This window comes from Lichenostomus cassidix, chromosome 18, assembly GCF_008360975.1.
Source record: "Lichenostomus cassidix isolate B80296 chromosome 18, HeHo_3.0, whole genome shotgun sequence".
In the NCBI taxonomy this organism is placed as follows: Eukaryota; Metazoa; Chordata; class Aves; order Passeriformes; family Meliphagidae; genus Lichenostomus; species Lichenostomus cassidix.
Genome location: NC_139498.1, coordinates 2,459,282 through 2,480,065, shown reverse-complemented (window position 1 = coordinate 2,480,065; position 20,784 = coordinate 2,459,282). Strand labels below are relative to the sequence as shown.

The following is a 20,784-nucleotide window of genomic DNA, read 5'->3' as shown; positions in this document are numbered from 1 at the left end:
GGTAACTCCAGCTCCTGCAGAGGAGGTTTTTCACCTCCAGACCTTCATCTCCTGCTCATTTTGCAGCCCTGGAGAGGCTGATCCTGGCCAAATCCTGAGCTCCCAGGCTAAATTCCTGGTTTTGGAGAAGATCTTGAGGCTCTCTGAATTTTTCCTGCAGCTCAGCAAGGTGGAAGCTCGGGAAGAGAAGCTCCTGAAATGTGGCTTTGTGCTTCCCACAGCAGGGAGAGGTGAACCTTCCCCTCGTGCCCGAGGCTGAGTCACAAACCAAACAGTTCCCGAAATCACCAGGCAGATAAGGAGAAAGATTTGAAAAAAAAAAGAGATTTGAATAGAGTCCCTAAAGAACAGGATCCATCCATGGGATCCAGCGGTGGATTCCCTGCTCTGTCAGGGAATGAGCTCCAGTTTCTGTCTCCTGTTGCCCATCCTGACCATCTGAGCTGGAGAGAGGCAGGGAGTGACTGGGCTGTGTCCTCTGCAGGGTTGGGTTGGGCTCTGCTCCCAGGTGACAAGGGACAGGACAGGAGGGAACAGCCACCAGAGGAGGTTTGGGCTGGACACTGGGAATATTTCTTCATGGGAAGGGTGGCCAAGCCCTGGCACAGCTGCCCAGGGCAGTGTGGTGTCCCCATCCCTTAACAGATGTATTCATGTGGCACTTGGGGACATCAGTGGCATTGGCAGTGCTGGGGGAACAGCTGGATTTGGTGATGGGAAGGGGCTTTTCTTCATGATTTTCCACATGGTTCTGTGTGCTGGGATGGCTTTCTGCCCCAGATCCATGTCTGGAGAAGGGGAGGAATGAAGGCAGCCAGAGGGGATGGATTGTCCTTGGAAAGTGATGGTGGAGCAGCAGGTGAAGGATGTGGGGATGGCCAGGGAATCACTGGGAACGGGGCAGAACCTGAATCCCCTTGGGCTGGAGGAGAGTTCTGATTTTTGGGATGCAGGGTGGGAACAAGGAGCTGAGCTTTGCTGGATGAGGGAGGTTTGCAGCCCCATCCCGGCCTGGCCTGGCCCTGGTGGGATTTGTGTGGGGAAAACTGGAGAATTCCAGCTGAATTCCAGCTGAACTTCACTGCTGCACTCGGAGGGGAGAGCAGCTTTTATGGCTCTGAACTGAGCTGCCGTGCCTTGGGGATCAATTAAGGGTAAAATTTCCTAAAATTGTCCAGGTTTACAGTGTGTGGCTGTGGGGCTGGCAGGGGGCCAGGCTGCAGATGGGATGTGGAGCTTCCAGCACCAGGGATGGGCTGGGAATTGTGAGGGAAGGGTGGGAAGAGAGATGGAAGTGGTTCCTGAGGAGCGGTGCTGAGACCCAGCAGGGGCTTCTCAGGGAAAGAATCCTTCCCTGTGAGGGAAAAATTGTTCCTTGGGAGGGTGGGAGGCTCTGGAATGAAATTCCCAGAGAAGCTGTGGCTGTCCCTGCATCCCTGGAAGTGTCCAAGGCCAGGTTGGATGGGGCTTGGAGCAACCTGGGATGGTGGAAGGTGTCCCTGCCATGGCAGGGGTGGCACTGGATGAGCTTTAAGGTCCTTTCCAACTCAAGGTATTGCATTCCCTGCCTGAGATTGGGGTCCCTGCTCCATTCCTTCTCTGGGATTTGGGTTCCTGCTCCATCCCCTCTCTGGGATTTGGGTTCCTGCTCCATCCCTGCCTGGCACAGTCTGTTCCATGCATTTCTTCTCCCTGTGGGCATTGGGACTGCCAGCTGCACTCCACAGAAGGAGGCACGGTAGGTTTATATCCCATTTCCCCCCGTTTTTGAATAGTTTGAAACGCTGGAGATGAAAAACCCACGGGGAGCAACATCCTCCCTCTCTCTTTGGGGGAATTTCCCTTTTAACCCTTGAGCGCCAGGAGCTCTCCAGCTACCCGTGGAGAGCTCAGCGTGCCGCTGGGGAGCTCTGGGGGCAATCAGAGCCGGCAGGGAAGCACCGCAGGAGCAGCTGCGCCGAACAGGTAGGGCAGGTCTGGAGGGAAGGAGCTCCTTCCCACCTGCGAGCCCTGATCAAACACCTCGGCGGGCGGCCCGGGGGCGGCCGTGATGTAATCGCCACAACCCCAAACAATCGAGCCTTTCACGGGGCCGGCCCCGATAACAATCCCAACAGTATGGAAGGGCTGCCATGCAAGAATACACATGCACATTCTCCACCGCGGGGAACTGAAAGCCCCGAGTGAAAAGGGGCTTGTTAAGAATATGTAGCCTGCTTTCATAATCACCCCGTCGAAGAATAGGCCCTTGAAAACAAGGCTTTAGGCTTATAGAAGGCTTTCTGTGCCTTGACCTTGCAAATATGCAGAGATGCCAACTTTTTTTTTCCCGCAAGTGAACTTGGAGGCTCCCAGCGTGGTGCCGGAGCGGTTGGCAGGCGAGGGGGGTAGGAGGTCCAGCCCCGGGATGTTCCCGGGGGACACGGAGCCTTTCCCCTCGGGGAGCTCCTCCAGGAGGGCACAGATTGACCTTTTCTGCCTCAAAACGGCAGCGCTGGGCTCTGCTGCTGGGGAGGGTTGGCCAAGGCTGGGATAGAGCCATCACTGCATTGCTGGTGCTCTGCAGAGCTTCCATGGGGGGACATGTGTCCTGGTGCTGCTGTGCCCAGATTGGGATGGTTCTGGAGGACATGGCTGTCCTGTGGCTGTCCTGTGGGTGTCCTGGCTGTCCCATGGCTGTTCTGGCTGTCCCACGGCTGTCCTGGCTGTCCCCTGGCTGTCCCTTGGTTGTCATCACCCCCATTTTGCCGATGGGAAAGCTGAGGCACAGCTGGCAAAGGTGACACATCCAATGTGTCTCCTTGATGCTTCTCTCCAATGTGGCTCCTTGATGCTTCCAAGGACACGTGGAAGAATTGTACCCACGTGGCGGAGTCCCCCCAGTGACATTCCCATGCTAGTGACAGGTGACAGAGCCACCAATCCCCAGGCAGAGCCCGGTGTGGTTTGCCCTGGATGTTCTTCCTTTGGAACAGCTAACGTTGTTAGGTTGGGGATGAGCCACAGGCTGCCCATGGACACAGGTGACCCATCCACAGAATCTCAGGATGGCTGAGGTTGGAAAAGATCTCCAAAATCACCAAGTCCAAGCTGTGCCCAATCCCCACCTTGCCACCAGCCCAGAGCACTGAGTGCCACATCCTTGGGCACCTCCAGGGTTGGGGACTCCATCAGAAAATCCAAGCAGATTGGATCTAATTCCACCCCTTATCCCCACCTTTCTTCTCCTCTCTTTGGAGACCCCAAACATTGCACCCCACGGATTTTCCCTCTGGCCACGTTGGCTCATCCCCATTTCCCCATCCCCCGTGTCCCCCATGTCCCTGTGCCACCCAAGGCCAGCCCCCCCGGGCCGGGCTGTGTCCCCATGCCTGTGTTTTACAATGTATTCCCTTGCAGTCGGGGGAAGCCTTCCAAGAATCCCCACCTATTTCCGTCAAAAGGCGCCTTTGTTCCCCTCGGACACAATGCGGCTTTGATTCCCTCGCTTCTCACCCGCGAGCTGCGGGAAGGTGTGAGCTGTGCGCGGCCTGGCAGCCAGGAGGGATGGGAATATCCCTTGGGATGGGGTCACTTGGAGGGGAATCTGCTTGGCCAAGGGTCACCTCTGGGGATGTGGCGCTGGGCGAGCAGAGGTGACCTCCAGGGTGCCCTTGGGGTGGTGACATGAGGCAGGAAGGCTTAGGTGTTCCTGGTCTCCACCTTGGCATGGAGTTGTCCTCATCCTGGTGGGATTAGTGTCCCTGGGAAAGGCTCAGTGGCCCCAGAGTCTGGAGTTATCCTGGTGGGATCAGTGTCCTTTGGAAAGGCTCAACAGCCCCACAGTCTGGAGTTATCCTCGTGGGATCAGTGTCCCTGGGAAAGGCTCAACAGCCCCACAGTCTGGAGTTTCATCCTGGTGGGATCAGTGTCCCTGGGAAAGGCTCAGTGGCCCCACAGTCTGGAGTTACCCTGGTGGGTTCAGTGTCCCTGGGAAAGGCTCAGCGGTGGGAGGAAATGTGGAAGGAACGAGTGATCCTAAGGGAATTGGTCTGGGGGAGCAGATCTTTGTGGGAACACGGAGGGACTGGAGGCCAGGAGGTGCCATGGGGATGTTCTCAGCCTGGTGCTGAGCCCAGAAGGTCCTTTCTGCACCAAGGACATCTTGAGGAACAAGGAACTCCACGTGCAGGGCCAGCAGTGGCCTCGTGCTGGGTTCTGGTGGCCTTTGCTCTGGCCCTGTCCCACACTGCAGCTGCCCATGGGAACACCCACATTTCTTGGGAAAACAGACAAAATCCTGGCGTGGGGCATTCCCTGCAGCCCCAGCTGTTGCTGGTTTTGGGGAACCCAGATGGGCTGTGCTGCTGGATGTGTGGGGAGGAGAGCAGGAAGAGAGCAGGGAGAAAACCCCTGATGGGATTTTCTCCTGGATCTCCCCCACTTCCATCCCTTCCTCCTGCCCCTCAGGGCTCTCTCCCAGCCAGGGGTCAGCACGGGGGTCCCCATTCCCGGTGGGATCAGGATGGGGGGAGCTCCCCACCCTCCCCACACAGACCCCTCCATTCACAGCTCCCACCCCATTAATTTGTTGTGGCCAGGAGCAGCAATAGCTGCTTTGTGCCGAGCGAGGGAAGGAGGAAAAAAAACCCAACCCAGACAGCGGCTCCAGTGTTTTCCAGCAGGGATGGTTTTCCCCCTCCGTCCTCCCTCTCTTTGCCTGGAATAATGTTTGTGATTGTAATGGCCTGTCCTGCTCAGGGAAACCCAGAGCCTCTCCCCCTTCCCCTCCCCTCTTCTGTAAACCCGGCGAGAAGTTTAAACAACCCGGAGAGGTTTTTCTCACCAGGCTTATTTTACTCGGAGGAAGCGAGGGGGTGAAAAAAAAGGCAGCGTGGAGCTGTTGGCACAGGAGGAGCTGACCTTGGGAGAGGCTCTGGGATGCCTCTGGGGGTTTCTCAGTGCCCCCAGGACTGTCCCACTCTCGGTGTCCCCCAGTGCCACCAGCAAAGCCACCATGGAGGAACCTCAACCCTCTCAGGATTCCTCAATGCCAGGGCTGCCCTGCATGCCAGGGTCTGGGAATGCTGCAGCTCCTGGGAATCCTCAGGCTGGGATCACCCCAGGAGCCTCCCAGGATGAGTCTCTTGTCCTCCTCCCGGTCCCTGTGGCTCCATGGGCTGGTGCTGGAGCTGCTGGAAGCTGTGGAGCTGTTGGAGGATTGATTTGCTGGGATCCTGATAAATCTGAGCATGAGCAACCCTGAGCACTTCCACCAAATCCTTAACCATATCTCCCTTTCCCTGCTCCCAGCAGCCTATCCCGGGCTGTGCTTTGCCCCTGACAGAAATAAAAGTCTTTATTTGTGCTTTTTTTTTAGGAACTTAGCCATTGGGATTGGGATCCAGAACTTCCCGGAGGGGCTGGCTGTCAGCCTGCCTCTGCGTGGCGCTGGATTTTCCACATGGAAAGCCTTCTGGTGAGCTCTTCCCTCCTCTCCCAGGGAAATCAGCCTTCCAGCAGCACCTCCTGCCTGCTGATTCCCTCCTGTATCCATGTGTTGCTCCATCGTGGAGTTGCCCTTGGGATGGGCTTGCTCTGGATCTGCAGTGTTCCCTCTGGAATCGTGGGGAGCTGTGCTGGGAGTGCTCAGATCCAAACCCCTGAACCCCAGGGGATGCATCCCTGACCCCCACATGTCCCCACAGCCCCTTCCAGCTCCCAGAACCTGCACTACCTTTATATTATTATTATTATTTCATTTTTACGTCACTTCATTTTTTCCCTCCCTTCACTCCAGCTTGGATTTCAACCTCCACTTCTGGTTTTTTTTCCCTTTTCCCAGAGGTGCAGAAGCTGAGGGCACAAGCCCTGGGAGCAGGAGCTGCATTCCTGCCTGTTCTCATGCTCGGGGTGATGGATGGGGAGGGCAGCAGGAAACTCCCAAACTGCTCCAAAATTTTGTTTTCCTTTCCTCCCACCCACCTCCATGAGTGCTGGGAATTGCACCAGGAGTGCTGCTGCTGCTGGGGAAGGGAGTTCCCATGGTCCAGAGAGCTGGGAACAGTCCTAGAGGGAAAGGAAAGGGAAGGGAAGGGAAAGGGAAAAAGGAAAAAGGAAAAAGGAAAAAGGAAAAAGGAAAGGGGAAAGGAAAGGAAAGGAAAGGAAAGGAAAGGAAAGGAAAGGAAAGGAAAGGAAAGGAAAAAGGAAAGGAATGGGAAGGAAAAGAAAAAGGAAAGGAAAGGAATGGGAAGGAAAGGAGTGGGAAGGACATGGTTTTATCCTGGTTGAGGCCATGGCCAGATGTCCTCTTCGAGATTGAGTTGGAAATGTTTCCTCTCTGACCCATCCCTGCCTGGGAGTTGGATCCCCAAATCCCTCAGAGCTGTTGGGGGAGAGAATTAAATCCTTCCTGAATTCCATTTCTGGAAAGTTCAGCTGGGTTAGCTCAAATGATTTTGACTATAAAAACAACCCAGGTGCCTCAGCTTGGGTTGGGCAGTGTCTGAGTGCTGGGAATGGGTGGATTATGGGGACAGGGTGGTGTTACCCCTTTGGGATGGTGTTATCCCTTTGGGATGGCATTATCCTTTGGGATGGCATTATCCCTTTGGGATGGTGTTATCCCTTTGGGGTGGTGTTAATCCTTTAGGATGGCGTTATCCCTTTGGGATGCTGTTATCCCTTTGGGGTTATGTTATCCCTTTGGGGTGATGTTATCCCTTTGGGATGGCGTTACCCCTTTGGGATGCTGTTATCCCTTTGGGATGGCGTTACCCCTTTGGGATGCTGTTATCCCTTTGGGATGGCATTATCCCTTTGGGATGCTGTTACCCCTTTGGGATGGCTGTGCCAGCCCTCCCCGGGGGTCTGCAGGGTCTCCAGGCTGGCTGTTTGCAGGTATGGCCAGCTGAGTGGCATGGTGGAGCCGCTGGCCGGTGTCCTGGGCGCCTTCGCCGTGGTGCTGGCAGAGCCTCTCCTGCCCTACGCGCTGGGGTTCGCCGCCGGAGCCATGGTCTATGTGGTCATGGACGACATCATTCCCGAGGCACAGACCAGGTGAGGGGACAGCAGGGCTCGGGAATGTCCCTTTCCCAGTGGGATGGGATGGGATGGGATGGGATGGGATGGGAGCAGCTCTTCCCTCCTCCCCACCATTTCCTCCTCCTCTCTCCCCGCAGCGGCAACGGCAAGTTGGCATCCTGGACCTCCATCCTGGGGTTTCTGGTGATGATGTCCCTGGATGTGGGGCTGGGATAAAGCAGTGCTGCACTCCCAGGAGAAGACCTCAGAGCCCTGCCTGCTGCAGGATTGGGAGCTGGACAGGCGTTATTCCAGGACTGGATTTGTACATAGATTTTTGGGATCTGGTTTGGTGTTTGATTTCCTCTCATTTTCTATCACCCCCTCCCCTCCGAGTTCATGGTTTCCAAGCACAAATCAGGGTGGATCCTCCCAGATCCTGGCTTGGTTTTCCTCTTGGAACAGGCGTGGGATGAGGCTGGGCTGGTTTCTCCAAGGAAAGGCACTTGGGATTCTGTTGGAATTTAGGAATTCCCTGTCCCGTGTGGAGGCTCATCTGGGGTTGAGCACCGAGGCACTGGGATGGAGTAAACTCCTCGTGGAGTCTGGAATTCCACCCTTTTTTGGGAAGGCAGGTGGAAAGGGTTAGACTGTGATAAGCCATGGGATCACAGCTCTCCCATATCCGGCTGGTCCTCGGGAATGCTGCAGGGAATTGGTTTGGATGGATGCAAACAGTCCAGGCAAATAAAGATGAATTTTCTTGGGATCTCTGCAAGAGGGAAATGTCATTTTTTCCTAAATTTATCTCAGATGGACACCGTTGTGTCCAACATTCTGGGGTTTTCTATGGAAAAAAAAAACCAGGAAAGGAGGATTTGAGTATCTCTGTGCCAGGACAAGGTGTGGCTCCCTGCCTGTGCAGCAGGATACAATTCCATGTGGAGCTGCTTGGCCTTCCCAAGGGATTGCTGGCTTCCAGTGATCCAGAACTCCCTGGACAGCCAGTCCAGGTTTATCCTGGTCACTACAGGAAGAGCAGAAGCCAAACCAGCACCTGAGCGTTCGGGATGAATGAACTCCTCGGGATGAATGAAATCCTCAGGATGAGTTAATTATCCCACCTGGAGAGCCAGAAAAATTGCATGGAGGTTCCTCCCTGATGCTTTCCAAGCGTTATTTTTGTGGAATGGCTCTTCCTGAGCATTTGAGGAGGGAATCTCCTGCCCATCCCTGTTCCTGGGGAGGAGGGAATCTCCACGGCTGGAAGGATGCTGCAAATCCCAGCTAACCCTCACTCCAATCTCCAGCACAAAGGGCTTCCCTAAACCCTCCAGTGGGAATAACTGGATCACCTGGCTGCCTCCTGTCGCTCAGTCCCTCTGGAAGTGAGGCTGGAATGTCCCAAAGTGAGGCTGGAATGTCCCAAAGTGACGCTGGAATGTCCCAGATGCCACTTCGGTCCCGCAGGAGCCAAAGGGAACAGGTTGGAATCAACCAAACTGGAGCTGTCCCTTCTTGTTTGGTCCTTGTTTTTTTTTGGGATGGATTTCCTTTGTGTGTCCTTCTGGATGATCCAGAGCTCCTGTTTGCCAATGGATTTGACCTTTTGACTGTGACTGCTTTCAATAAATGGGAAATGGAGTTTGCACCGAGTTGTTTCGGCGCCATAAATCCGTGGATTTGCTTCTCCTCCCTCCACTCCGCTGGGTTTCCTTTCTCCAGCTTCACTTTTCCTGGCATTCCAAGGTCCTACCTCTTGCCTGGGAAGGCAGCTTCTTCAGGGATGGGAAAAGAGGGGGGAAAAGCCAAGGAAAGGCAGTTTCATCCTGGCTGTGCATCCCTGGGGCTGTGCAGGTGAGCTGGGTCTGTCCAGGCACTGGGAAAATTTGGGATTTTAGCCTTTAGCAGGATAAGCAAGGGGTGTCAGGCCTCTCTTTTTAAAAGGTGAGAGCTTTCCCTGCATCCCAGGGCAGGAGAGGGAAGGGATTCCCAGTCCAATGTCCCTTTCCCAGTTCCCAGGCTGGACCACATCCCATTGCTCTTCCCCTATTTCCACACCCACTGAAGGCTCTGGAAAGCTTTGAGCCCTCTGTTTCCAGCCAAAAGCCTTAAAAACCTGAAAATCCTCAGGGGTGTCCGTGGAGTGGGATTTTCCAGCCTGTCAGGGATGTTTTCTGGTTTAATTCCTGGCGTGTGGTGTCAGCTGGTACAAAAAAAAACAAACATTAGACAGTTAAAGGCAGCCTTGTAATCAGATTTCTGGGAGATAATGCCACATAAAGCATTTAATCCTGCTTGGATGCAGCTAGTCCAGATGAGGATGGAGCCCTAGGGAAGGAGTAGGGAGGGAGGGGATGCAGAAATTAAGGAGAAAAATCCCTTTTTTCTGTTTGTCCCCTGGAGGGGAATGAAATTATCTCCCTGTTCCTTGGTGTGAGTGAAAACCTGGCTCAGGGCCAGGCCTGGAATTACCCCTGGGAACAAGAAATGTCCATGGGAAGGTGGATTTTGGGAGCAGAGGGAATGTCAACCACCCAGCCGAGCGCTGGAGCATCGAGATGAGCTCTGGGAATCCTGCAGGGAGCAAGCTGGGGGGAAGAGAAGGAAGTTATCCCATGGTTGGGATGGGATTTGGGATCCTGGGCTGTCAGGATGGATCCAGGGGGTTGCTGTGGTCCCTCCCCAGCCCAGGGAATGCCCATGGATATTCTCCTCTGGAAAACAGGGAGAAACCCCTGGATTGCAGCACCCACACATGGTGAGCACTGAGGGAAGGTTTTCCCTCTCACTGCTGCTTTTGGGGAGGTTTTTGGGGTTTTCCAGCCCTGCTGATGAAGGGGGTGACCTGAGAGTTGAGCTGAGAATGGGAAAATAGTGGGGAAAATCCCCCAAATCCTCCCAGCCCCGAGGGTGGCTGTCCTTGGCACCGGGAATGGTTTGGTGCTGCCTGTGCACGAGCTGCTGCTCCCAGGGCTCTGCCAAGCACTGGGCATGTGGGAAAAGCCCAGGAATGCAGGGCTGGGTGGATTTTCCCGATTTTTTTTTTCTTTTGGTGGATATTTTATTGGGAATTTTTTGTGTTTCAGAGGCTGAACCACGGGAGCAGAACCATCGGTGGCTGGTGAGGAGGTTGTGGAGGATTCCCCAGGGAAACTCCTCTGGAGGCAGGAGGGGTGAGCTGGGGTTGTCCTGAGATCTGAAGTGGAGGATGGAGAGGCTGCTGGTGTTTATCCAGGGATTAGGGCCCTGGGGAGGGGATTAATGGGGTGTGTGATGCCCATGCCTTCAGCTGATGGCCGTGAGGTGACGGAGAGGAGGTTTTGATGGGATTTTGGGGTGGAATCCTTCCCCGAGAGGGTGGGGAGGGGCTGGAATGGAATTCCCAAAGAAGCTGTGGCTGCCCCTGGATCCCTGGAAGTGTCCAAATCCAGGCTGGACAGGGTTTGGAGTCACCTGGGACAGTGGAAGTTGTGCAACAAGGAATTTCCTCCTGAGGGGCAGGAACTGCTTTCAGGGAATGCTGGAGCTCTGTCAGGGATTGGGATGGATTTTAGGGAAATGTTCTTCCCCCAGAGCTGCTGGGCACTGCCCAGTCTCCCCAGCGAATGGACACAACCCCGCTGCTCCCAGAGCTCCAGGAGCGCTTGGATTTAGCCCGGATGACCCCCGTGAATCCCTGGATTCCCCATTCCCGGCCGGGCGGTGACTCAGGGCGCAGGAATGGCTCTCCGGGGATGCCAGCACCGCTCCGAGTCTCTCGGGCTGCCCGTGCCGGGGCTGGGGAGGCGCAGGCGGCTGCGGTTTGCAGGGCAGGGCGGGGACAGCGAGCCCGAGCGAGGGCTTTGCACGCAAAGGAACAATAATCCCATTATGAGCCCGCGGCCGGCGCGGCTGGAGCTGCGAGCGGGGCGAGATGCGCGCCCGGGGCGGATCGAGGCACCTGAGTCACCGCGCGGAAAAAAAAAGGGGTTGGAAAGAGGATTCCACCTCCCGCCCCTCCCCTCGGCACGGCAACCTGCAGGCAGAATGATTTCTAGTCTCCGTGCGGGGTTTGGTTGGGTTTGGCAGCCGCGCTGCGATTAAAGGCGAGCCGCTCGGGCTGCCCAGAGATCCCGATGCTCCTCCTGGGTGCCCCAATCCCAAATCCCAATCCCAAATCCCAAGTCCCCAGTCCCCAGTCCCCAATCCTAATCTCCAATCTCCAGTCTCCAATTCCCAATTCCCAATCTCCAATTCCTAATCTCCAATCCCCCATCTCCAATCCCCAATCCCAATCCCAAATCCCCAGTCCCCAATTCCCAATCCCCAATCTCCAATCCCAATCCCCAATCCCCAATCTCCAATTCCCAATCCCCAATCCCCAATCTCCAATCCCAATCCCCAATCCCCAATCCCCAATCCCACCCAGCATCTGCCACAGTCCCTGTCCCAGTCCCAGGGTGTCCCCCCTGCCTCAGGGACAAGCCTGGGCTTGGGGGACCGGAGGGGTCACAAGGAATTTTGGCTCGGGATGTCCTTTTCCCAGGGCGGGGATTGGGGAGTTGTTGAGTTTGTTGAGATTTCCGAGAATCCCCGAATGGTTTGGGTTGGAATTGGGCGTTAAATGCCATCCAGTGCCACCATCCCATGGGCAGGGACACCTTCCACTGTCCCAGGTTGCTCCAAACCCTGTCCAGCCTGGCCTTGGACACTGCCAGGGATCCAGGGGCAGCACAGCTTCTCTGGGAATTCCACCCCAGAGCCTCTCTGCCCTCCCAGGAAACAATTCCTTCCCAATATCCCATCCATCCCTGCCCTCTGGAAGCCATTCCCTGTGTCCTGTCCCTCCAGCCCTTGTCCCAAGTCCCTCTCAAGCTCTCCTGGAGGCACTGGAAGGTCTCCCCAGAGCCTTCCCTTCTCCAGGCTGAGCAACTCCAAGTTTTAATTGAATACCAGGTATTTTTTAGGTATTTATTGGCTCTCTCTCAGTAAATTTGTTTAGTCTTGCATGGTCAACCAGCCATTGAACAGCTTCGTGTCTGTGTGGGATTGCTGGGACTGCAGTCATGGATGAGCTCCTGCTTCCCTTTTTCTTGTTTTGCTTGAAATGCTCCATTTTCACTGCTCAGCAGCTGGGTGGTGGCTGGGGAAGGATTCTCCTGTGCCATCTCACTGGGATGTTCTCCATGCTCCTCCTCAGGAGTTGGGTGAGGTGGGAAAGGTGAATTCCCATTGGTCCAAGAAGGATTCCAGTCCCAGTTTTTCCAATTCCAATTCCAATTCCAATTCCAATTCCAATTCCAATTCCAACTCCAGTTCTTCAACCCAGACGGTTTTCCCAAATGGGAAAAGAGTGAAAATCACCCCCCGTGGGATCTGCAGCTTGCCCAGCTCCCATTTTCGTGCCTCATTCCTTGTTTTGAGGCTTTTACAGCGTGGAGGATTTGTGTGAGAACAGGGGGAAAGCATTCCTAGCGTGGCCTTTATTGGGATTTCTGGGAAATGTTTTTTGTGCCTCATAATCCTAGCGGGGGGATCTGAGGAGCAGGAAACGGAGCCTGAAGGTTTATTTTAATATAATCTTCCAAAATGCTGATGATAACTGAAAAGCTTTTGTGTCCAGGGCTGGTTCCTGTGGGGAATTGGTGAAACCTCTGGCTGGTGCCTCTCGTGTTCCTACAGGAACAAGGAAAACGTTCCTGAGCTCCCTCGTCTCACAGAAACCCTCGGCGGTGCCTGGAGCAGAAACTAACCCGGGTGGAAACGGGAGGGAAGAAAGAGAACCTTGGATCTGCTTTCCTTTGGCTGCAAAACCATTTCCCGGCCGTAAAAGCACCGGCGGGAGCCAAGGAAAGATGAGGTCATGGGGAAAAATGCGGGTTGGGGAACAATGGAGGGAGGTGCTGGTAACGGCTGGGGTGGGGATGTCCCACAGCCTGGGGTGTCCCGGGGACCCCAAATCCTCCAGGTACCCCAAATCCTCCGGGGACCCCAAATCCTCCAGGGACCCCAAATCCTCCGGGGACCCAGCTCCTCCAGGAACCCCAAATCCTCCAGGAACCCAGCTCCTCCAGGGACCCCAAATCCTCCAGCGACCCTCAGATCCTCCAGGGACCCCAACTTCTCTGGGGACCCCAAGTCCTCCAGGGACCCAAACTCCTTCAGGGACCCCCAGCTCCTCCAGGGACCCCGAATCCTTCAGGGATCCCAACTCTCCCAGGGAGCCCCAAATCCTCCAGGGACCCCCAACTTCTCCAGGATCCTAAATCCTCCAGGGACCTCAACTCCTCCAGGAAACCCATCTCCTCCAGGTACCCCAACTGTTCTAGGGACCCTAAATTCTCCAGGGACTGCAAATCCTCCAGGGACCCCCCAACTCCTCCTGGGACCCCGAAATCCTCCAGGATTCCAAATCCTCCAGGGACCCAACTTCTCCAGGATCCTAAATCTTCCAAGGACCCCCAACTTCTCCGGGGACCCCAAATCCCACTGGGACCCCCAGCTCCTCCAGGACCCCAATTCCATTGGGATCCTTCCCCAGTTCCCAATCCCCAGCACTGCTCCCCCAGCTCCGTGCAGGACAAACCAACAGCATCAGCATTCCCAACCCTTTTCATTCCCCCTTTTTTCCCCAAGGTTTGCACTCCAGTGAAGGATGGAACATCCCACTTTCTCCCAGTCCGGGCTGGTAGCAGGTTGGATTTCAAACACAAATCACATCTCACGATGTATTTTGCTTTTTCCTTTTTTCCCAGGCTGCGATTTATCCCGGCTCATCTCTGCTGCATGAACCTCCGGGAGGATCTGCAGGTCCTTTCCCTGAATCCAGCATCCCTGGCGTGTCCCTGGAAGTCAGAGACCCTCAGGAACCAGGGGGAGATTTCCTCAATTTTGTCTTGGTGAGGATTTCACCAAGTTCTGGGTGGAGAGCGAAGCCCTTGGGAGAGCAGGGCATGCTGACACCGAGGAGCCCCTAGGGCCTCCCGGATCATTAAACAAATTAACTCCCAGCAGCAGGAGGCCCCGGCGATTGGGTGTGAGACCCCCGAGGGCTCGGTAATTGCTCTGCAAGCGCAGCTCCGGTGGGTGGAAGAGACAAAGGGATTTTGGGGGGATTTTGGGGGATTTTTCCTCCCCTGGCACGGCCGGTGGGAGCTCCAGCCCCGCTGGGATTCATGGAGAGCTCGGGGATGTGGCTGTGCTGGAGCAGGAGCCTGGGATGAGCTGCCCGATGGATGTGCTGCTCCAGGGATGTCCCTGTCCCCTGCGGTGGGTGGGGACAGCTCCCAGCGCTCCCCAGTGGGCTCCAGTCCTGTAACAGCCCCTGGCTCCCCATCCTGGCCTCTCCTGGCTCCAAAGGAATATTTCAGTTTTCCCTCTGAAGAGGTGAGCAGAGCCCACCTTGCCCCCAAACCCCCTGCCTGGGGTATCCCAACCTCCCGTGGCTCCCCCGGGAAGCAGAGGAGGATCTGCTGTGCCTTTCCTTCGGCCAAGGAAAGGTGGGAAATTCCTGAGCTCGATTTCCAGGGTTATCTGTGCCCGGGCAGGATGACAACTGATAAGGAGAAGCATCAGGGTCTCCAGGCACAGAGACCCTCAGCTCGAGCTTTCCCAATCCCCCTGAGCTCGGCAGTTCTGCCTGGACATTCATTCCTGAGGGATATCAACCCTCCAGGCCATTTTGGTTATCAGTTGATCAGCACTTCTTAAATCAAGAGATCTGATAATCCCAGAGGGAAACATCCCTTCTGCTGCGAGCCAAGAGGGGACGATTCCACATCCGAAGTTAAATTTAATCAGGATAATTAAATTTTACTCTTTACCACAGCCAGGACCAGCTCCACAGAGCTGCTCAACCCAGCCTGGACACAGCCAGGCTGCAGTGAGGAATTCCCGTTGGGAAAGGGATGCAGAGAACCCCGAGGGAGCTCTGCAGGGCGAGCACAGTGAGCTGGAAATTCCGAGGAGAGGCTGAGATTCCTTCCCCAGTGGGGTTGCCTTCCCTCTGCTCTCTTTTCCCCTCTCCCTCCCCCTCTCCTCGAAGCTGTCCCAGCCCAGTGCTGCTCTCTGGCTCAGCCTTCCCCAGCTGCACAAAGGCTGCCTTGTGCCGCCCGGCTCCAGATGTTTCACATCCCGCGGAAAAACTCCGGCACGAGGTACCTGTTCCCCCGGAGCACCGGCTGGCCGGGGTGGGAGGGAGCTGCCTGCCCTTCCACGGGCACATCCCAGCCCTCGGGGACACCTGGGACACTGGGAGGGGTCCCTGTTGCCCCCTCGATTGGGAGCGGGGGTGGGGTGTCACCCATGGAGCAGTTGGAAAAGGTCCCAGCAGGGATTTTGTCCAGGGAATCATGGAATTGCAGGGTGGGTTGGGTTGGAAAGGACCTTCAAGCCCATCCAGGGAATCTTGCCACGGAGCTGCCCTGCTCCACAGGAGCTCCACAGATCCAGGAGGCTTTTCTCCCAGGGAATGAGTGATGGGACTCTGGGAATGCTCTCAGGTTGCACCGGTGGAGGTTTAGGTTGGATTTTGGGAAAAACTCCATGGGAAGGACTGTCCAGGGTGGAGTTGTCCCCATCCTGGAGGGATTTAAAATCCAAGTGATGTGGCACTTGGGGACATGGATGGGTGGTGGGATTGGCAGTGTGGACTGGATGATCTCAGAGGGTTTTCCCAGCCTTTCCCATGATTCCTGCCATGGCTTTCTCCCCAGGATCCGTGTCTGGAGAAGGTGAGCACCGAAGGCACACAGAGGGATGGATTTTCCGTGGATGGGGATGGTGGAGAAGCAGGTGAAGGACGCAGTGATGGCCAGAGCAGCACCCTGAGGCTGGAGGTGACACCTCATCCTTGTCACCAGGCTGGGAACAGCTGGCTCCGGGGGTGGCAATCCAAGAGCCAGGACAGCTCACCGCGGGGCTCTCCTGGCCTGGGGAGCAGAGTGACCCCCGGGCAATGCTGCCCAGCCCAGGCAGCCCCTCATTCTCACGGCAAACGCGCCGGGAGCAGGGAATGGGGAATGGCTCCGGCTGCAATCCCACCCCGCAGGCACTCACAGCCTCTCTGCCGAGCACAAGCGTCTCTCTGTCCCCTCTCTTCCTTCCCTTCCCTTCCCCTTTTGTCCCCACACACTTCCCTCCCCGCCATCATCCCCCCTTCCCCCAAACCCCATCCCAACCCGGGAACCACCTGTTTTTTCCACGTCCTTTTCCAGGACACCTGATGTATTTATTTTCACTGCCGGTTTGTTTTTCCTTCTTTTTTCCCCCTTTTTTTTTTAGGGTCTCTGAAGTCGATTCCTCCTTCCCGTGCTGGGGCAGCCGCGGTTAATGAGTAACCACAGCGAGCTCCGCCGCAGCTGCCTCACACAAACCGACGGAGACGTTTTTTGGAGCTGCATAAGGGAGCGTTTGTTCTGCAGCCTCTCAATGGATCCTTGTGCGGGAGGCAAGGAGTGTGGGGAGAGAAAGGCACAGACACTAAATCACAGCCCTGCTCGGAGGGTGAGCTCCTGGGCTTCGCTCCGAGGCGGGGGATGAGTCACCTTGGCCGGCTGGAGGGTGGATTTATCTCCCCGATGGGTTTATTCCTGAGCGCACGATGGATTTTTGAACGGCCGGCGGGATTTAAGGCTCGTTTTGAGTGATTTAAGGGTCCTTGAGTGACGTGCAGACCCTCGTGTGGGGCTGGTGTGGCAGGAATTGGGATTTTTTTGTGTCGCTGCCCCATTGAGGAGCAGATTTGGCTCTCGGGGTTCATCACTTTACCCTTTGCTTTGTGCTCACGGCGATTTTGGGGGGTTGGAGGCTGTTCTGCCTTCCCTGGTGGATGGAAGGATGTGAAAAATCCACGGAGGGCTGTGCTGTGAGTCCCAGGTGTCCTGAGTGACCTTGGCAGTGGCATTCACACCTCTCAGCCCTGCTGGGCTGGTGGCACTGAGCAAACAGGTGACGCTGTGCCTTCGCTCAGCCCTGCCCTTGTCCTGCCCAGGGCGCTGGGAAGCTCCTGGAGCCCGGATGGGAATTCCAGGCTGCTCCTGGTGGTTTGGAAGTGTCTCTCCCTCTCTCTCTGTGGCTCCATAGAAAGGTTGGGAAAGAAATCCAGAACCATCAGGTCCAACTTCTGGACAAACAGATCAAAATGTGGCACCTCTGCCCCTTTTTTGGGAGATGGGGACACCCCACATGCCCTGGGAACTCCCCCTGTTCCTGCTCTGGGATGATCCCAAGCCGTGAGCCCTCGGTGTCCCTTTGTCCCAGGAGTGTCCCCAAGGGTTTCCCAGCCCTGCAGCCTCCCAGCTCTGCTCCAGCTCCCTTCCAGCTCTCCCAGTGCTCCTGCAGCTGCAGCAGCCCTTCCTTCCCAGCCCTGTGGGCCAGGCTGGGATCCAGAGCTAAAAACACAGAACCACATTTTCCTCCTCTTTTACAAACCTCAGCGTTGGGGGTTGGTTTTATTTTTATTTTTATTTTTTTTTTTTTTAATTCGGGGATTGGCTGAAGTTTTGGGGGAAGATTGGGGTTGTTTGTGTTTTACCTGACACAGCTCCCTGGAGCAGCAGCTCTTTATTGGCTCCTGCAGCACTTGGCACTCTCAGCGCTGGAAAGAAAAAGCTTTTTGTTCCCATATTTCCATATATTTATATGGATTTAACTGGGCTGGGGAGGGTATTTGAAGGTCAGAGGACTTCCAGAGGTTAGTGTGCTGGGCAGGCCCTGGGAACAGGGAGCAGCCATCCTGTGGGAACTCAATCCTTCAGCTCACCCTTCCCTGATCTCTTTATTTTCCTGCCCATCACTAAATGCTTTATTTTGTTGTTTTTTGGGTTTTTTTTTCTGGGGAAAACCGCCAGCAAATCCCACGGTGTGGATTTATGGAAGTGCCATTCCCAAGCTGGGGTGGGAAAAGCAACACGGCCTGGGGCTGTGAACCCAAACTGCTCACAAAGTGTTTGCACCAACAACATTTTTGACAGGAATCAGGAGTTTTCCTGCCTCTCCCTTCCCAGAGCAGAGCTCCCATTGCTTCCCTATTTCCCTGGAGAAATCAGCAACCCAATCCTTCCTCCTTGACAACTCCTGGCCATCCAGTCCATCCTCCTGGTGGTCTCTCAGCCCCCTTGGAAGCCCCAAAGCCATCCCTGGAGTGAGGAGCAGAACTTCTTCCCTTTCCAGCAAAACCCTCTTCCCTTTCCATTGGCTGTTGCACTGAGGATTCCCTTCCTTCAAAGCTTAGAAAACTCAGAGCCAGCAGATCCAGACCTCCCATTCCCACGTTGGATTTGATATTTGAAGGTTGGACTCAATGATCTTGGAGGTCTTTTCCATCCTGAATGATCCTAGAATTCTGTGTTCCTCACCCCACTGGGGAGCCGTGGATTTCCCATGGGATAAAGGGATAAAAGATGTTTCCAGCTGCTCCAAGCAGGGAAACCATGGATATTTCCCATCTTGGGAACATCTGGCTGACATCCTTCCATCCCCAAGCTCTCGATTCCCTGATCCACGTGCACTTTATCCTGCTCCTTCCCCGCCCACCCCAGCGCTCCAGGGCTTTTCCCTCTGCCTCAGGAATGCGAGGCAGGAATGTTGTCCTCTCCAAGGAGCCACGGCTGGCACTGCCAAACAACATCCCTGTGCTTGCAGGGATCCCATTCCGGCATCTCCCAACACCATCATGGCAGCCTCTGGAAAAACCAGGGCTGGGACCATCCCAGAAATCCACGTCAGGCTCCTCTGGGAATGAGTGGTGCAGCTTTCCATGGGAATTCCTCCCTCTTTGGGGTGTCTGGGAGGCACCCAGGGGCTTTCGGGGTCCTTCACACCCGTCAGAGGTTCACCCAGAAGCTCTGGCAGAGCCTTGGAGAGCTCCAGGTTTTTTCGGGAGATGATGCCTGACAGCTCCACGTCTTGTGGCTCTGAAGGAAATGCCACTGAAAAAGGGAAGAAAACGTCTGAATTGAGTTATAAAAATGGGAATTTGCCTTTGGAAATCCCATCCAATTCCACAGCTCTGTGAGCTCCCAGGAGCCCTTGGGAGACCCAGCTGAGGTGGTGTTGGATCAATGGACACCTTCCACCGTCCCAGAGTGCTCCAAACCCCATCCAGCCTGGCCTTGGAGCAGGATAACTCCATCACTTGCAGCCTTTCCCCAGCTCTCTCCTCGCCCCGTTCCGCCTCTTGCCAAACAGGTTTGAATTTCCAGACCGCGGCTGTGAAAACGCAGCACAACCCCCTCCTGCACAGCGCTAAAATATGGCTTTTCCCCCCCTTTTTAATATCCCCTAAACGATGACCTTTTCCCTCCTTCAGCAGGCAGCCAACACAAGCACAACAATGTGATTTGTGCAGCGTTTCAGCTGCGGTTTCTTCAAGAAATTCATCTGCTCTCGAAGCAATTAAGGGCAGGGAAGCATTTCCACTCCGGCTTCGGGCCCTGAAAAGCTGCCAGGAGGGATTTTTTTTCCTTCCCCTCTGCTCTCCCTCTTGCTCCCTCAGCCCCTCCTGTCCTAGAAAACGTCTGTGGTTTCACTTCAGCAGCAATTCCGAGGGTGTGGGATGGTAAATGCCAGCCTGGTGCAGGTGGGAAGGGGCTGGATTTGTGTCCCTGTCCCTGCTGGGGTGTGACATTGGCCACCTGGGGCGAGGTCGGTGAGGATCATCCCCCTCGAGCAGCACCTCGTCCCCTGTCACAGCTCCCAGGGGACATGGAGGGGACCCTGGGCATGGTGCCACCCCCTCCTCGTGCCCGCTGTGCCCTCGGGGACATTCCCCAAAGCACGTGGGGTGCAGAGAGCAGAGGGAAGCTGCGGGACAAAGCTCCATCCCAGGACTTGGGAGAACGGGCCTTGAACGAGCCCCGGAGTCAACAGCACGGTTAATTGCTCATTCATTCCACGGGTGGGTTAATAATTAAGTTAAATTAATAATTGGGAGAATAATTAAACGGAACAATAACCAATACCCGGGACAATCGGAGCGCTGGCTGTCGCTGCCGAGCTTTTTGGGGTTACTCATTCACTTTAGGGCCGCTCTGGCGTCGGGCTGGCTGTGCCAGGGATGCGACTCCCGGAAATCCTCGGAAAAATGGGATTTTCCAGCCAAACCAGCGGCTCTTCCCCTCCCCTGGGCACGGCGGGAAGGCTGAAACCTCCCCGACCCTCGGGTTCTCCCCCACCGGCCGCGCCCTGCCTTCCCCTCCCCGCGGACAGACGGACGGACAGAGGGAGGGAAGGAGGGAAGGAGGGAGGGACAGAAGGACGGAGGGAGGTGGCTCCAGGCCGGGGGGAGGAACTACAAGTCCCGTGAAGCCGCGCCGCCCGCCCGCCCGCCGCGGGGCTATAAAAGGCGGAATGGCCCGGCAGCCGCAGTCGGAGCATCCCTGGCTGCGGCGGAGTCGCTCCCGGTGCCCATCCCGGCCTCTGCCCGGCATTCCCGGGATATTCCCGCCGGGAGAGGGGAGCGCGGCGCTGTCCGGAGCCCCGGAGCGGGGTGAGGCTGTGGAGGAGGAGGAGGATGATGCCGCAGCCCCGGGAGGGTTCTGGCGCTGCCGAGGGACGCGGAGGTGGAGGTGGGTGCCTCGGGGGTCTCGGGGGGTCAGCACGGGGCTCCTGCCGCTGCCGGTGTTGGGGGCTCAGCCGGGCACTGCGGGTCTCCTCGCTGCCGGTCCCGGTGTCGCTTGTGTCGCTTGTCCCCCCGTGCCATCGCCTTTGTGTCCCCCGCCCCGGCCGTTCCCCTTCCCGGCGCTCCGGGATGCTCCCAGGTCGGGAGGCAGCGCAAGGTCCCGGCGGGCGTGGGGGGAA

General features: G+C 56.1%; 1 protein-coding gene and 1 long non-coding RNA gene across 9 annotated transcripts in view; both read left to right on the top strand.

Moving 5' to 3' along the window:
- The window catches only part of SLC39A11 (solute carrier family 39 member 11), a 64,041-nt gene extending 55,388 nt beyond the window's left edge, over positions 1 to 8,653 (top strand). For 3 of the 4 annotated variants that reach the window (XM_085077386.1, XM_085077388.1, XM_085077387.1), the window contains exons 8-10: positions 5,360 to 5,458; positions 6,856 to 7,038; positions 7,161 to 8,653. In XM_085077386.1, the coding sequence (XP_084933512.1) occupies positions 5,360 to 5,458; positions 6,856 to 7,038; positions 7,161 to 7,239 (361 nt within the window). In that variant the 3' untranslated portion in view covers positions 7,240 to 8,653. The remainder of the gene's footprint in view (positions 1 to 5,359; positions 5,459 to 6,855; positions 7,039 to 7,160) is intronic. The other variant, XM_085077389.1, reaches the window with a different exon arrangement.
- Positions 8,654 to 19,104: 10,451 nt separating this feature from the next.
- Positions 19,105 to 20,784, top strand: part of LOC146429390 (uncharacterized) — a 40,355-nt gene continuing 38,675 nt past the window's right edge. For all 5 annotated transcript variants that reach the window (XR_014855556.1, XR_014855557.1, XR_014855558.1 and 2 more), the window contains exon 1: positions 19,105 to 20,552. This is a non-coding gene — a long non-coding RNA (uncharacterized LOC146429390). The remainder of the gene's footprint in view (positions 20,553 to 20,784) is intronic.